The sequence below is a fragment of the Apus apus genome, chromosome 1 (assembly GCF_020740795.1).
Source record: "Apus apus isolate bApuApu2 chromosome 1, bApuApu2.pri.cur, whole genome shotgun sequence".
NCBI classification, from domain to species: domain Eukaryota; kingdom Metazoa; phylum Chordata; class Aves; order Apodiformes; family Apodidae; genus Apus; species Apus apus.
This window is the reverse complement of record NC_067282.1, coordinates 61,380,639-61,397,301: the sequence shown is the minus strand read 5'-3', so window position 1 is coordinate 61,397,301 and position 16,663 is coordinate 61,380,639. Positions and strand designations below refer to the sequence as shown.

The following is a 16,663-nucleotide window of genomic DNA, read 5'->3' as shown; positions in this document are numbered from 1 at the left end:
GGGTTTCAAGACAGAGGGAGCATGTGTGTCAAAAATGGTGAGAATTTGGCAAGTAGCAGTTTTTTTGAGATTGTGTGCTAGTAGAGTTCCTTTAGAATCACTATCTAGTATTGTCAGAACCTTCTCTTGGTGTCATAATATTGATTTCCAGGGTGACTGGAGCTCTCAGAATAGGCATGGTTTTATTTATTCAAGTATGAAGTACAAGTTTGTGATGGTAAATTCTTTAACGTCCTAAATGCAGCTCAAATGTGTGATAGACAAGAAAGCTCAAGCCACCAAAAGCGGAAGGAGTGGGGGCGAGAAAATGAAAAACAAGAACCCCCTGAAACCTCTAACAGAAACTTCCGAGGAGAACCAAACAAATTCAGAAACTGAAACGCATGTGTAGCAGACACATTTTGCAAAGTACTGTAATATTTTGGCATACAGGATGGGAGGATTGTGCAGATAAAGATATCTTTGAGTTTACATGTTTGTTTATTACGTTTGCATTTTCCTAATCATAATTTGCTAAGTCATCTAGGATTTTGTTAGCTCAACAGATACAACTCTTGAACAACCATGTCTTGGAAGACTCTTGGAAGCTGGTTGAAATGCAAATACAATAAAGAAAATCCAGAGCTCAGAGGATCTGAAGTATTATTTGTCTTTTATAGGTGAAATGTAGCAAATACACAGTTACTGTGGAAGTCAGCTAGTCTTAAATTGTTGTTTATTTTGACTGCCACTGGCTAGAGCTTATACTGATTTTTATGGTATGTTGAGATGGTTTGAATAGGAAATGAACTACTGAAAGTAATGGTAAATTTTGTTTGATGTTAGATTTGTTTGTTTCCAAATGATCAAATAGTAGTAGGCCAATTTGATTTGTTTACATAATACATAGGAAAGCTATTTCCAACTAGTTGTTACAATGAGAAAAACATTGAAGACATGGGCTTCATGTGAAAAACTGTCAATTGGTACACCCCCAGGAGTAATGGGAAAAAAAGATACCTCTGGCTAGATACAGTAGAAGGAATATTAGGATAGTAGTGCTGCTAAATAAGGTAAATGTGAATATATGTTCTCTAATAGAACATATTTTTAGAAATGTTGAATGAGGCAAGCTGCACTAAGACAGGGGGACAGAAGGCTTTTCTCACCCTTTAATAATTGAGCTAGACTTAGTGAAGAAAGACATCTCCATGATATGCCCTAAATTGGTGTTCTCCTCAGGGTATAATCAACAGTGCAGGGTGCCAGGCTGTGACTTTGAACACACAGATCAGTTAAAAAACAGGAAATCTGCCACAGAAACTAGTTTAATGCAGAATAGTTTGTATCATATGCCCTTCAGGTGACAAGTACACAATTGTTTATCATCTACTTAAATCACAGATCACATGTTTGGTTTTTTTTTGCCCCCAGCACTTTATTTTTTTAACAGATGAATGTAACTGACTTGCTAGCATTTGTGTTAAGCAGGAACCTGAACAGAACAAAATACACCCCCTTTGAAGTTCTGAGAGGAAGGAGTAAATTCAGTGTAGCAAGTCTTGGCCCTCATATTGCACTGGGAAATAAAACCTGCTCTGTCAGGGGGGTTGAACTAAATTATATTCAGAGGTCCCTTCCAACCCCTAATTTTCTGTGGTTCTGTTTGTGGTACACCTGACTGAGGGAGAAGGCTTGGTTTGGATGCTGATGGGATGATACTGAATAAAGCACAGATCTGAAAGGTCTAAGCTCCTCAGTGAAGGAACAGAAAGCCAGCAAGGAGAAGACGTAGCAAGTGATTCTGTTAATTACATTTACTATAACTTAATAGCTGTAAGTCACTTCCGTAGAGATTATTAGGTGTGTTCTACAACAAATTGGAACTCTTGCAGCTGTTGTATCCTGGCAGGTTGTAACTGTCTTCCTGCTTAATGTTAGATGAGCTGAAGCAGAGCAGGGCAGTAAAACAGATTTACCTTAGGAGGTAATTAAACTTAGCTGCTCTGAACTAAAGTAGATGAAACCAAATCATAGCTCTTGGACAGTCTTACTGAATGAAAATACCCTGGAATGGAAGTTTTGAGGCTTGCATGCTTGAGGTGACTGGGCCTTTGCTAATGACTACTTCGAAAGATGAGGAGGTGTGTCTGTAGAGTTGCCACAATTCATTACCAAATGTCCGAGCAAACCATTATAATATGACAGAGAGCCAGCCCTGCTGAAAGTGACTTGGGGGTATTAGTGGACAAAAAGCTGGACATGAGCAAAGCATTCGCAGCTCAGAGGGCCAGTCACATCCTGGGCTGCATCAAAAGAAGCGTGACCAGCAGGGCAAGGGAGGTGATTCTGCCCCTCTACTCTGCTCTTGCGAGACCCCTGCTGGAGTGCTGTGTCCAGTTCTGGAGCCCTTAACAAAAGAGGGACATGGACCTGTTGGAACGAGTCCAGAGAAGGGCCACAAAGATGATCAGAAGGCTGGAGCACTTTTCCTATGAATTCAGGCTGAGAGTTGGGGTTTTTCAACTTGGAGAGGAGAAGGCTCCAGTGAGACCATGTGGCAGCCTTCCAGTACATGAAGGGGGCCTACAGGAAAGCTGAGGAGGGACTTTTTAAAAGGACTTGTAGTGAGGGAACAAGGGGTGATGGATGAAAACCGAAAGAGGGGAGATTTAGTTTAGACATTAGGAAGAAATTCTTTAATGTGAGGGTGGTGAGACACTGGAACAGATTGCCCAGGGAGGTTGTGGAGGCCTCATCCTGAGAGCCATTCAAGGTCAGGCTTGACAAGGCTCTGAGCAACCTGATCTGGTTAAGGAGGTCCCTGCTCACTGCAGGCGGGGCTGGACTAGATGACCTTTAAAGGTCCCTTGCCACCTCACACATTCTGTGATTCTGTAACTGTTGCCAAATGTAGCTGAAGCATCACCTTTTTATTAATTTACAGGTTTAAAAGAAAAATTGAAAAATAATTATCTCTGTTAAACTATTCTTGCTACCTAAGTGGAGGAAAGATCTTCCAATGCAGCATGAAACAGAGATCAAGATTTTAATAGAAAATTGTGGTCCTCTGTTTCCTCCACTGTGACCATGGCTTAGGCAGCATTCACAACTTGGTTTACTGTTTCCGTGAGGTCCTGTTGGATGACATGGGAATAATAGCTACTCAGTATGGTATAAATATAGCTACTAATGAAATAAAGGAAACACATGACTGTCCCACAATGACAAGCCTCAGGGAGCTATAAACTAGCATTACCCAGAGAAGATTCTCTACACTTGCACAGAAAGCCTAAAATAAATACTTTCTGCACAGAAAAAGTTGTTAGGATGCACTCACAGTGTCTTTTAACATAACAGATGGTCACAAAAGCAGGAAAACAAAGTTGAGCTTTCAGAAGTAGATATTTTTTCCTTTTTCCTCCTACAGTTACAGGTATTATGAACAAAACTACTGAGCATAATGTGCTAGAACGTCTACTGTCTTTTTATGCAACCCTCCTCTTTACCATATCACAGTGCTGAGACTGTCTGTATTTGGAATATCACTATGGATCCATCCTCCCAGTTTATCTCTGACTTCTATAGTTTCAGCTGAGCTTTCTGTATTTTCTGCAGTATTTGGCTTATCTTGGCACTAGGAGGTGTTAAGCAGTCTCTGTCTGATTTATGCCTCATTTTTGAACTAAGCAAAGGCTGGGACTGTGAAGAAGATGCAGTAGCGGTGGCTTGTAGTGGTAGTACCTGGAGGGGGCTGGTGATGAAGGGGATAGTGGTTCAGTGCACACAGCATGCTCAAGGTCTTGGTGTCTGCTCTAAGGCAGACAGTAGTGACTGCAAGCCCAGATTCTTAGGACTGCTCTCCATTGCAACCAGCCAGGGGCTATATTACCTTTCTCAAATGTGTGGACATTTTAATGGCCCAGAGAGCATCTGGCAAAGAATTGATACCAGAGGTGTGGTTGGGTAGAGTTTTTTTGTTTTGGTTTGCTTTTTAACGGGAAGAGACAGTAGAAATTGTGATGTAAGGCATGTGAGATCTTTAGGATTGTGGCCTGTGAAACTACTCTGAGGATGGTCCATGCAATGCTGCACCTTGCTTCTGTTAAGGATAGAAGCTTTGTCTTATCCACAGCCTACTTTTCCCTGCTTTATTATCCAAGAGAAGTTCCACAAAGGGGAAAAATGGGTTTTATAAGTGATATTCTTATTATATTTGGACTAGTTATTAAAAAAAAACACAACAAAACTGAGGTCATTAATACAGTACACCTCAGTACTCTGTGAAGGATGTACCCTCTGCTGCTGTGCTAGGAGTGTTCTGCCATTGTCCTCACTGATCTTTACCCATGGTAGCAGATGGTTTAGTAGTGGTTGTGCTTCATGGTGCACTGCACAGGAGCTGGGAGGGAGCCATTCTGCTGCTCTTAAGGCTCTGAAGCATTACGTTGCCCCTAATGCTCATCCTTATCGTTCTAATCCTCAAGTAGGGAGATTGCTTGTTTGAATCTTTTTCTGTGTTACAGGGAGGGAGGAGTGAGTGAATTTGGGCTGTTCTTGAACAGGGCAAGCATCTAGCCTTTTTTGTCTTGCAAACTTTATGTACTTTTATTCAATGACAAATAACCTTTCATATGGATAATTATAAAAGGTAGTCTGGAACAGTAGCAGTGCTTCTTGGGTGGAGATTTCAAGGTAATTAAAGTTTCATAAGGCTTTCACAGCCTGCAACATTTACTGGAATTTATTCTGATTTCCTTACTCTTTCCAGCTATTGAAAGTGACTCTCCTTCGTACCTGCTATTTTAAGTGAATTCACTGCTAAAGTGTGTCTGTGCATTTAGCATACTAGCATGACACAACTTCTGCTTCCATGTCCTCTTACTGCCTAATATTGCAGCACAATAGGAGGCAAAGCAGTCTCAGCTTAGAGCTGAAAGAAGACTGAATTAATTAGGCATTTGGGGCCTTTTAACATGTGAGTCAAACCTAATATTTTGCTGAAGATTAACTATACTGCAGTCAGTGTTAATGGAGTATGTTGTATGAAAAATATTACATTATATTGCTCCAGCTCACTTGGCAGCAATATGTGAAGTTCTGTGATTTTTCACTGTGCAGGTATTCCATTATAATGATAACTTAGAGAAGATAGAAGAGCTCCTGAAAGGCTCTGTTTGTAGGGCACTATAAAATAACTGTTGGATCCTTTTTCGGGTAAAGCCTCATGCCCTTTTAAAATAATAAATTCCTGTTCTATTGCTGTCTGACTACTTTTAGGGAAAGAAATAGAACTTAGAATAATCTGGCATCTGACATAAATATTTGTATATCTCAGCTGTGAGACAAACACTCTGCAAACTGGCAAATGAGTATTAAAATGTGACATGTAGTCCTCAAACTAGTGCCTAATCCTTTTGTCACTAACAGGTAATCCAGAAAGAAGGTAGTTGTGACTGGATGGAGAATGCCTGAGCTAAATTATCAACTCTCTTAGTCTTTGTATGGAAATGTTAGACCCTGAGTTAACAAGCCCAGGCATGTCCAGGAATAAGCTAATGGGCTGCATTGACTTGCCTGGGAAGAGCTTTTGAAACTCCAGTGAGGGATGGGCACTGGGGGTGCTGTGCTTCCACAAGCACTTTGCCGAGCAGTGAAGTCAGAAATCCCTACACATCTCTGTTTCATCTTTCTGCCTCTGGGCCTAAATTATTGAACTTCTGCTGTGATCTTCCCTCTAGCTGTGTTAATGTGACTCTTGAGTGAGGAAGCCATGAAACAGGTCAGTTGAAATGATCTGTGTGTTAAAAATGCCAACAACACCCACACATGACCCCTGAAACTTATTTCTTCCTCCCTTCCTTCTCCTCCCCCAGAATGTTTGTTTTCATTGTTCAGAGTGTTTTAGTTTGGATTGGTTTCCTTAACAGTTTCAGTACAGCCTGTCACAAGGACAGGGGTGTATGGGTAAGGTAAGTAGGAGGCTCTTAAATCAATTTGCACCATGTATCATAAAGTGGAATTTGCACCCTTAGGACCATCCAGGCCCTAGGTAGTAACTTCATTAATCCATGAGCTAGCTACATATTTGGAATCATAGGTTGTTGGTAGGTTGTTTTTTTCCTTAAAGAGAGATTTGCAGCAGGATTGGGTCAGGTGTGGCAAGGGGCATCTTTGTTTTGAACACAGGGCTGAGGATTTAAATGCGTCCATGAAGATCTGTTCAGTCTAAACTTGGGGGCACATTGGAAAATTGCTGCCGTATGGGTGAAAAATGGGCAGGAGTGTGTGGTGTTTCCCCAGCCTGAAGTCCTGGTGCCTGTCAGGCTTGAGAAAGAAATTTTTTAGATGAAAATGCTTTTACCTTATTGCTGTTTTATTGCTGAGAATCTAACTTTTAAAACTAACTTCAACTGTGTTTTGGAATTATGCCTTCTATCATTCATTATGGTCTGCTGTTTTCTGCCTCTTCCCATACAGTGTCGAAAAGCTTAAACAGACCCAGACTCTCTGCAGCCTGGGGCAACTCTGAGGAAACCAGCAGGAGTGGCTGGTTGCCTCAGGTGCAAGTTTTTGAGTCTTTTGCTGCTGCCTGGCAGGCACCCAAGTCTTGAGAAAGAGCAGGAGACTATGGGCTTGAGTTTGGGAGCATGCTGAAGAACCACAAAGAGGAAAACGTCCTGTAAATGAGTGGTAAACCTCTTGTGTCAGGTTTCTCTTCAAGGAGAATCGTAGGCCCTTGTCAGATAGGGTCAAGTGACAGTGCCAAGGGCTTGTGATTATTGATTTAACTAGATTTAACCTGGTTCTGGTGAGGCTAGAAGTTGTTTGAGCCAGGTCAGATGTAGGTCAGGTGGTGGCAGAGCAATGACTGTACAGAGGAGGGCAAGACCTGACCATGCTAAGCACCTGCACTGCGGCTTAGGTGGGCCTGGTGGTGAGGAGGAGTAAGGGTTGGGTGAGCATATGCACATGGCCAGTACAGGCAAAGAGTTAGAAATTGTGCAGGTTGCTACTATACACAGATAACTGTTTAACAGGGCAGATTGTTTGAACTGCTTATCAGTAATACACCTTTGTAGATGTTTAGACTACCCAAGGTGTAGGGCTTTTTTTTTTTTCTTTAAACTCTTCCCCCCCCCTGTTTTTTTTCCTAATAGATTTTTTTCTCCTTTATGGATCATTTAGTATACAGTGAAAAGCCCTGGATTCCAGCCAGCCAAGTCAATAAGTTTCACTCATTAATAAGACTTGCTTGTGTGCAGAGCAAACAGTGCTGTTCAGTTTCCTCATCAAAACAGTTGTACCACCACATTAACCCTCATGGAGCTGGAGGCATGTACCATTGCCTCCAAACACAAGCTGCAGTTACATATTGACTGTGCCCTCAGACCCACCTGAGTTATCTTGCCGTCCTTGATGTAGAGAGCAGTTCTGACTCCCTGCTGAAAGAGGGGACAGTGATAACACCACTTGTGCTATATACAGGTACAGATGTTGGTGAAATCATCCTAGAGTGTTCCACAAGGACATTCCCTGCATGGGTAGTGACTGTGAATGAGACTGATTGAAAGATATGGGTGACGCTGGTTGGAAAGTGCATGTTACGCTGCAGTCGGGTGGAGGATTTCTGCAAGAGATTAAAGGGTACAGTGAGGATAGCAAGCAGTGAAAGTAAACAATTTCAAATGAGGTCCAAAGCAATTATTGGAAGGTCACATGTTTAAATGTATTCCTCTCACAGAATGTTTTAGAGAAACTAAGCTGCCCACAAACTGCTGTGGTTGGAGAATAAAAGTAGAAGCTTTGAAAACACACAGCCATCGTTACAGAGATTCTCAGCCGTGTTAACTTGGTGTCCTCTGTTCAGCATGGTTCTGATGTCCTATTTATTAACCTTTCTGCCATATTACTTTGTACGTTTGTGTAATTTAATTTTTGCTTTTCTAAGAAATTTCAAGTTGCTTGCTCTTCATATCCAATTGAGGCTGGTAATCAATCTGCCTTGTTAATCTATATCTTAATGTTTGCCAGGAGATGGATCTGGTAATCTCTAGAGGACAAGCAGAGGGAGGAGAGCACTGAGGGCAAAATAAGCAAGACTTGGGAGTAAGTGGTCAGCAGCTCTGTGGAAGCTGGAGCAGAAACCCTGGCAGATACTACGGAGGGCAGCTTTAGAAAGCTGGCAGAGTAGTTTAGAAACTGGAAGTCTGGAAACTGTCACCAGAAGCAACCCGAACATGACAGAAGAATGCAGCAGCAGCTGCAGCAGGGTACACGGAGCAGCCCAGCAAACAGAAGGGCTGGGTGGAGCCATCCAACAACAGCTAGAGGAGAAGGCCAAAAATTGAGGAAGCACTGGGGTAATAACTTACTGCTGGAACTTTAGTAAGCTTTTAGATTTCAAAAGGGAGAATGATTTGTGTTTACCATTTTTGTAGTCTTTGGTTGCATGTACTGGGTTGTTTTGTGTTTTTTTTTTGTAAACGTGTTAACATTTGCTGTGGTAATGTATTACTGGCCTTTAGCCAAAATGCATGGGTTTGGCAAGCCTTGGAAATCTCCCTCCCACTAAGACTGTGTCCATCGGTGTATTTTATCTAGCAGGATTTGGTTAAAGAAAGTCTGTGTTTCCATAGCAAAGCAGTGGTTGCAGACTGTATGCAAGCAACTCAGTCTAGCAGAGAAGGTCTGCTACCAAATCACATTGCCAAAAACCAGCTTTCTCAAGCCTCCTGGAGTTAATCTGACTGTCCTGGATTCTTTGGTTTTGAACGTGCTGCTTTGCTGAGCGCCTGGGGAACCGCCCAGCCCAAAGCAGCTTTGGGGATCACGTGCCCTTAGGCATGCCGTGCTCAGCTTTGTGTGTACAAAGACATACACTTGGAAAAAGTTATTTGCTCCTCAGAGTGTGCTTTTACATGATGTCTGAGAGTGACTGGGAAAAAGAAAAGTTTCAGCTTTATATTACCCCTTAGCATGCGTGTACATTAGTTTGCAACGTGGAACTGGTTGCTGTTACAACCAAAGCAATTAATTTGGGATGAGCAAGAGAAGGTAAAAAAGGTGAGGGGAAAAACTGCTGTGGGGTTTTTTCTCTCTCTGCAGTCAGGGGTAGTACTTTGGGTGGCTCTGGGTTGCAGAATGCAAAATCTGCAAGATTTGAGTGAGAGAGGTGAGTCAGCAGGGCCTCAGAATGCAGATCTGTGAATCTGCTATGACTTGACATCTCTAGTTGCTTCCTTTCTCCTACAAAAAATTATGGTTAAAAGCCTCATCCTAATTTATTTTTAGCAATAACACTAGGCATGGACATTTATTTTGGGATCGTTAATAGATGTCTGCCTCAAAAATCTCTCTCTAACCGTTTTCAAGCTTTTCCTCCCACAAGTTTAATGGACATGTCAAAGAAGTAATAATGATATTTTTACTATAAGTATACTTGCAAGCTTATCCTCAGAGCTCAGGGCTTCAGTTGGTTAGGTGAGTATGTTGTTAGGAATTTTAAAGTCTTTCACAATATGAAGTGGAAAAAGTTGCTCATCAGAAATGATTATGTATTGTGTAAAGGAGATGCCCTGAAGAAATCTTTTCTTGCTCAGAAGCCTTCCTTGAATAGGATAGTCCTTAAATCATTGTTTTAAAACTTTTTATGGAAATGTACTACGGGAGAGCTATATCATAAGTCTTAAAATGTGCGTCTGGTTTGTTTTATTTCCAGGAAAGGTAGCTATACAGAAAGAAGATCTACAGAAGTATCACAACAGAGACACCTGGTTTCAACTCCAGCATGTTGATGCTGATTCAGAAGTACAGGTGAGATTATCTTGACAAAGGAGTATTTGTAACAGGGCCGTGGCAGCTTTATGGGTTCTATGGCTCTAAGACAGATGTGTTGCTTCCCTACAGAAAGGAAGCATTACTTATTGGTATGACTTAGGTTTCAGTTATATTGCAACTTGCACGATAACTTACAAGTGTGGGTAAGTCATTGGGACCAGGGTTCTTGCCAGAGAAATAATAAAAACTGTGAGCTGTCAGGGTCACTGATACAAGTAGGGGTGTGGTTATGTCAATTATCAAGTAACTTCAAAGTCCTAAAAATTACTGTCAGTTCCTCAGGGATTGGAGCCAGCTTGAAAACAGTGTCTGCAGGTCCTGTTTTAAATAATTCTATAGGAAGGTTGTCCCAGGAATGGCAACAATTAAATCTCATGGAAAAACACCACTCCTTGACAGATTTCTAGGCCCCGCTGGTAATTTTATTGCTTTAGCTTTTTTAGGATTTGGTACTTTGCACTACTGGTGCACAGTGAAGGTCCTTTTTTAATTTGTACTTACCCTCATTCCATTTTCTATTACAATGTTAGGTCCTACAGAAACAGTCATTTTAAGAAAGCAAGAAATAAAAATTATGTAGCAGGATCTCAAGTCAATATAAATCAGCTAAATCAGCGACTGTTTGTTTTGTGGGGGTTTTTTTCTGTTTTTTTTTTCTGTTTTTTTTTTCTTTTTATTCTTTTTTCTTCCCCACTCCCCCAACTATATATTGCAGGTCATGTTTGAACCACAGTATTTTTTTAGGAGGCCACAGACATGAATGTCTGACCTGTGCAACAGTCTCCAATAAGTGGAAGGGGAAATGCTGTGTAGGTATCACTGTGTGGTAGGGTTAGATGTGACGTTTTGGCTTTTCAGTCTGCATGCAGGTCTGCACATACCAGGTCAGAAAATGACACCTAAAGTGCACGCTTGTTGCAACATGTAGTGTGGTTATGTGTAGTGAAGCGTATGTGAAAATATATTCAAGGTTATGTTTTCTGTTGTTTTGAGAGATAAATAATTCACTGTTGTGCACATGATGCAAAGAAAGCGTCCTGACAGCCTGTTCAATGTGTAACATTCTAGTGTAAAATACTGGTGCTCTTTAATATCAATGGTGATGGAGGAAAGGCTGTTAAAAGCCTTTTGAGGTCTATTCTGTTAACTACGGTCTCCCTTTCTTCTTTTACTCCAAAGCCTCTTATGACAGTGACCTTAAAACAATAGATTTAGTGTTTATTTCCTGTAGGATATGAAAACTTTCCCTTTGTAATTTATCAGTTGAAGAAGGCCAATATTTGGATATGCTTCTACATTGTTTATTTTGTTACACAGAGTGAGCTTGTGGAAGCTTTTTAGACCAGGGTGCTTTCCAGAACAGCACTGGTGATGGAAGCTATGAACTCATAACAGAAAGGTTTGCAGGCAGCTCTGGCTTATGGAGAGATGAGTAGCACAATATTTGCTGGAAAGCAAATGCTGTTTGTAATTATTTGTACAGTTTATCACTTCCACTGTTTGTATCTTTACAAGAGCCCAACTGTTAAAAGCTGCTTCTGGGCTCCATGAAAAGCATTTATGGCAACTGCTGTGAACATGAACAGCAAGCACTGGTGATTTTATCCATTTACTGTTTATATGTTCTGCAACCTTTATGTTAAGGAGTCTGCAAGAGGGCTTTGTTTTCCCTAATATTGGGAGGAGATTTGTAAATATTTTGTATAAACTCATGTGCAAGTGAAGATAGCCAAATGAAGGAGTATTTTTGTATTTGTATTTTCTTCCTTTGGTGGTATTTCAGTTTTATCTTTTTCTAAATTTTTCATTTATAAGAGAAAAAAAATGTTCATGTTAGTGATAAGAATTTACACAATGTTACTTAGTTTTTCTCCAATTTTAAGGAAATTAATTTAAGAAACTTCGAGTAGTTAACATTTGCAGTGAATCATACAAACACTAGTAGCCAAAAAGCAATTTTACTGTGCCAGCTATCAGTTTTATCATTCTAACAGTCATCTCCTTCGGCCATATAATGTAGTGGATTAAACACTGAGCTATGTGCCAGGGAACTCCTGCATCTTACTACTATTGTCAGTCAGTGGCCTTAATACTATTTTCCATGTTGTAGAGCACTTCATGGCTATTTAGTTATGCATCACAGCACCATATTTAGGTAAGCTACTGTCATTCCCACCATTTGAATACAGTGAGAATAAGTGTCAGAAGGAATGTGACTTGCTTGAGGTCATACAAGTCAGAGTGAGGAATTAAAAAAAAAGAAAACAACAAAAGTCAAAGAGACCAGGTTTCTAATCCTTTTTAATTCATTACACTGTGATATGAAAGAAAATGAGCTGAAAATATCCAGGTTTTAAGCAGACCAATGAGCAAAGTCAAACTGAAAAGCAGCTAAAAATCAATGAATTACTGAAATATTAATGATCTTGGGTGCTGTGTTTCTCAGATGCCCAGTTCTGGGACACATTTGTCCTAATTTTTGAGAACAGAAGGACCGATTTAAAATTACGGATAATAACATTTCTAATGTAAGAACCGGTATTTTGAGCTGCCTGTTTTAAGTTTAATGAGTAGAATTTAGAATTTTGTTCTTGACATGGTTTGGACCTCAATTGTACGAATACCAGAAACAGTAAAAATTTTGAAATGGCAGTACTGGTTTCTGTCATCATACATAGGGAGGGAGTAGTATGTGGTGAGGAGATTCCTCTGTTTTTTTGCAAGTGCAGAATAATACAACAGACAAATAGAATTCTAATGTTAACGGAATTTGAGTGGATTTCTTAATATTTTTTGCTGTTTTCTCAATTTTATTAAGAAGCTATAACTTTAAGTGCTCTGATGTACAAAATAAGCCTATTTATTTTTTAAAAAATCAAGATGTAAGTGGTAATGTTGTATGACTCAATCAGACATAGTTGTCCAGGTGTTTAGCTTGAGGCTTTGCATTCAGTTTTATGGTTTTCCAATGTTGCCAATTCTTACTGTCTTATAAAGATGCTTTGTATTGTCAGGAGTCAGGTGCTTTAAATACCATATTCATTTATTGCTTGACAGGAAGATGTACCAGAGTCCTTCATGATTGCTTATCTTGAAGAAACAATGAGGGCATTGTCCATCTAGGCAAGGAGCTACTAGAGGCCTTTAATCTCACCACCACTGTTGCTGGTTGGTGTGGTGCAAGTCCCCCACAAAGCCATACAGGCGCTGCACAGCTGCTCAGCCTGCAGATGCAGGTGGGGCATTGATCACCCACATGCCCTTTGTGGCTTTGGTTCATCATTAGGTCTAGCAAATTAGTTAGTTGAGATAATCACCTGACTTTTCCTTTATCTGAGTGAGTGGGTAACAGTAGCCATCAGAACACAGCGCTGTATTCTTCAGCAATGGACTGTAACTTCTCCTTGAGGTTGACAGGCTTTTATTCTGTTGATAAATCAATGCTCCTATATCTTACTGGCTGGTTTTGCTCTCATTAGTTTGAAAATAATATAGTCTTGTCACTGTATACCCAGAGTGCTGTTTTGATATAGCATGGGTGATGAAACTGTTGTGATGTAAGTGGCTGAAGTTTCAGCTTCTCTGTGGGGAGCAAATTATTTAACTTTGGCAAAATGGTATTTGTGTTCAGCATACAAATATGAAACAACATGATTTCTGAAAATTTCCCTTTAAAATATACTAAAATATGTTAAATGCCATCAGGAAGTTTATTATACAGAATGCAGAATGAAACAAGGATGTGTAGTGATTAGACCAGGGGGATCTATTTTAAACTGAAAGTGGGTAGATTTAATTTGGTATTCGGAAGAAATTCTTTACTGTGAGGCTGGTGAAGTACTGGCACAGGTTGCCTGGAGAGGCTGTGGCTGCCCCATCCCTGGAAGTGTTCAAGGCCAGGTTGGATGGGGCTTTGAGCAACCTGGTCTAGTGGTGGAAGGTGTCCCTGCCGATGCAGGGGAGTTGGAACTAGATGATCTTTAAGGTCCCTTCCAACCCAAACCATTTGATGATTGACAGCAGCTGTTAAATGCATAATAATGGATTAACTTTTCAGACTGGTAAAGTTGTTCTAGAAGTATGAAGCTGTAACCAAGTGGGTTTGTGCAGGCTTAGTTGAAGGATTTTTAAGTTCCCATCTTCTGATGGAACCTGCGTGGTCCTCAGTGGGATGTTACTATGCCCAGAGCTAAATACCCAGTTTCTGACAGTACAAGTGCCCAAACATTTTAGTGGGAAGTAAAACAGCAACTGAACAGTACTTAAAGTGGTTTAAGTTTTGCATTGAAATAGCCTATGAACAATTAGTCAGCCTCAGCGGGTGAGGGGGGAGGGACTAGCAACAGAAGACATGACTTTCTTAGCTGTTTGAAGTCAGTAAGATCATGATGTTGCATGCTTTCCTCAGGATGCATCTTTTTTTTTCTACTAGTCATTTGTCATTCAGAACCTGCTATATTCTCATTCACATGCCTTTTGAGGACTGGAAGCAAAAATTGCTGTGCTATAGTGCATACATCTCTCTTCATCCACAGATGTTTGCCTCTACTTCACATGCTGAAGTTTACGCAACAGTAAATGATTCAGATACTTGCCTGGGGCTGTAGATGACAGATGCTCTCAGTGGTCCACGTGTTCTCAGCTAGCCCTAGTGCTCATGCCATCTTTAAAAGGCCTTTCCTGTTTTTAAGTACTTTTACCCTTCAATTTCTTTCACAGTAACTTCAGCCCTGCATCGTTCAAGTCCATTTTGTGAAGTTTGAGCTTTCCAGACCAAATACCCTTTGTGCGCATGTAATCAGTGAAGCAGTTAAAGATCCAAAGACATTGTGATTAATATCAAAATACACCAGCATACTCTAAACCATGTAGTCTGTATATGACAAAGCAGGGGAGAAATGCAAGGAGAGTTAGATCATTCTGACATGTTTTCCTGTGCAGCCTCTTGCTTTAGAAGTTCCCCTTTTCAAGTGCACTTTGAGTTACTTCCTCTGCAGCACTGACAAATGTGAAATGGTCATGTTCTCTTACAGCTGAGTTCTCAATATTAAATGACAGAGTGCTTTTCCAAAGCCAGTCATGCTCAAGGTCTTATGTAAAGCTCATTGTTGGGGATAAAAAAATCTGACATAAATTGAAAATTGCTCATTTCTCCTTCCTGTTCACAAGAACTTTGATGTGTCTGAAACATATCAATTTGGCTATCAACTTAAAAAGAAAAAAAAGGATGTAAAGGGCAGATAACCAACACTGGGGAAGCAAATAATCTCACATTTTAACCTTCTGTACTCAAAACTTATGCAAAAGATTTACCGATTTTAAAGAATACTTTCTTCAGACACCAAAAGCCCATCCTACTCCTTTCAACATTAGCAGTTTCCCTAACAGGCCTTTGATTATTATTGATTAAGCATGCCTGTTTTTGAGTATGGACTGATACAGGTGTCAGGTGGTGGACAAAGTGGAAAACATTACTTACAGGTATGTTGAGAGAGTACACCTACAATCTTTTTGTCATGCTGGAGATGACTGCTGGCTCTGAAATGCTTCTTGTATATTAGCTAGAAGAATATATCCAGGGCACTCTGTGCTGCTCAGGAAACCTCTCCTTTGTTTTAGCCTTCCCGTTGAATACAGAATCTGTATCCCAGACTTCAGGCTTCATGAATGAAATCCTGGCCTTATCTGGATGGGAGTTTTGCCATGACTTCAGCAGAGCTAGATTTTCACCACAAGCTTTTGAATTATCTCTTCTCCTTTCAGAGCTGTGTGACAGCTAGAGAAGTCTACCCACAATCTGTAGAGGAAGCTGGATATATGTTACTCTCGTCCTTTCTTTTCCCTTACCTGCATAATAATGTGGAAGCTGCCACAATCTCTCCCATATCTGTCTGCATCCTGTTCTAATCAATACTTTTTGTATATGTAGAACTGAAATGGCTCTGTATATACGTTAAAGTGAAATGACTCTGATGCTAATTGTTACTTTTCTTAAGAATACGGGTTTGAAGATAAACTAAGTTGAGCAAATTGTCTTTAGGAGTAACTGTATAGGGCCATTTCACTCCAGTGGTTCACAGAATTACCTACTCTATTAATAAACAACTGAGGGGATTGCTTGCCCACTGTCCAACACTGACATGAACTGTCTTAGTGTAGGTATTTAAATGCTTCTAGTGTAAATATGAGTTACTGGCACATTTTGTATAACCTACTGTAACCAGCTATATGCAAATTGTAAAAAGAAGAAGCTGTTTCCAGGTTTAGTATCAGCTTTCAACCACACACAGGAAATAAATGGGTGTTACCCTCTATTTTATCAACAGTGGCTTTTATTAGGTCTCTCTCTTCTAGTTGTTTTGAAAAGAGGTGAAATTTCTGTTTTGATAGAGTGGCAAGATTCTTAAGGCCACATGCCTGCCAACAAAATTATTTCAGAGAACTGAGTTCTGCATCAGTAATGGTAAATAATGTTTGTGATAAACAAAAAGACCAGTTATTGAACAGATCCTGCTTTGTGGCAAGACTTCCTCCTTATGTGAATTTAAGAGTGGTATATTCAGACTTGGCAGTGCAAAGGGGTAAGACACTCTATCCGGTTTTAGTCTGTTACTTCTAAGAAGCTAGTTGGTAATGTGGCATGTGGTAAGGAGCACCTACTGCTGAATAATAAATTTACATTATTTCAAAACAACATACCTGGATTCTGTGTTTGCAGAACACAGTTTGTCTGAGGAAGTGAAAGTCAGGTAGCTTTCATTTACAGTTTCTACATATTATATTGCATTAAAGTGTTTTGGCCATATGGAGGTATTGTTCCTTTAGAGAAACAGCAAAGCTGACA

At 40.2% G+C, this 16,663-nt stretch overlaps 1 protein-coding gene across 3 annotated transcripts in view; it reads left to right on the top strand.

Moving 5' to 3' along the window:
* Nucleotides 1–16,663, top strand: part of RASA3 (RAS p21 protein activator 3) — a 140,904-nt gene that overhangs the window by 61,553 nt on the left and 62,688 nt on the right. For all 3 annotated transcript variants that reach the window (XM_051631667.1, XM_051631652.1, XM_051631659.1), the window contains exon 4: nt 9,701–9,795. In XM_051631667.1, the coding sequence (XP_051487627.1) occupies nt 9,701–9,795 (95 nt within the window). The remainder of the gene's footprint in view (nt 1–9,700; nt 9,796–16,663) is intronic.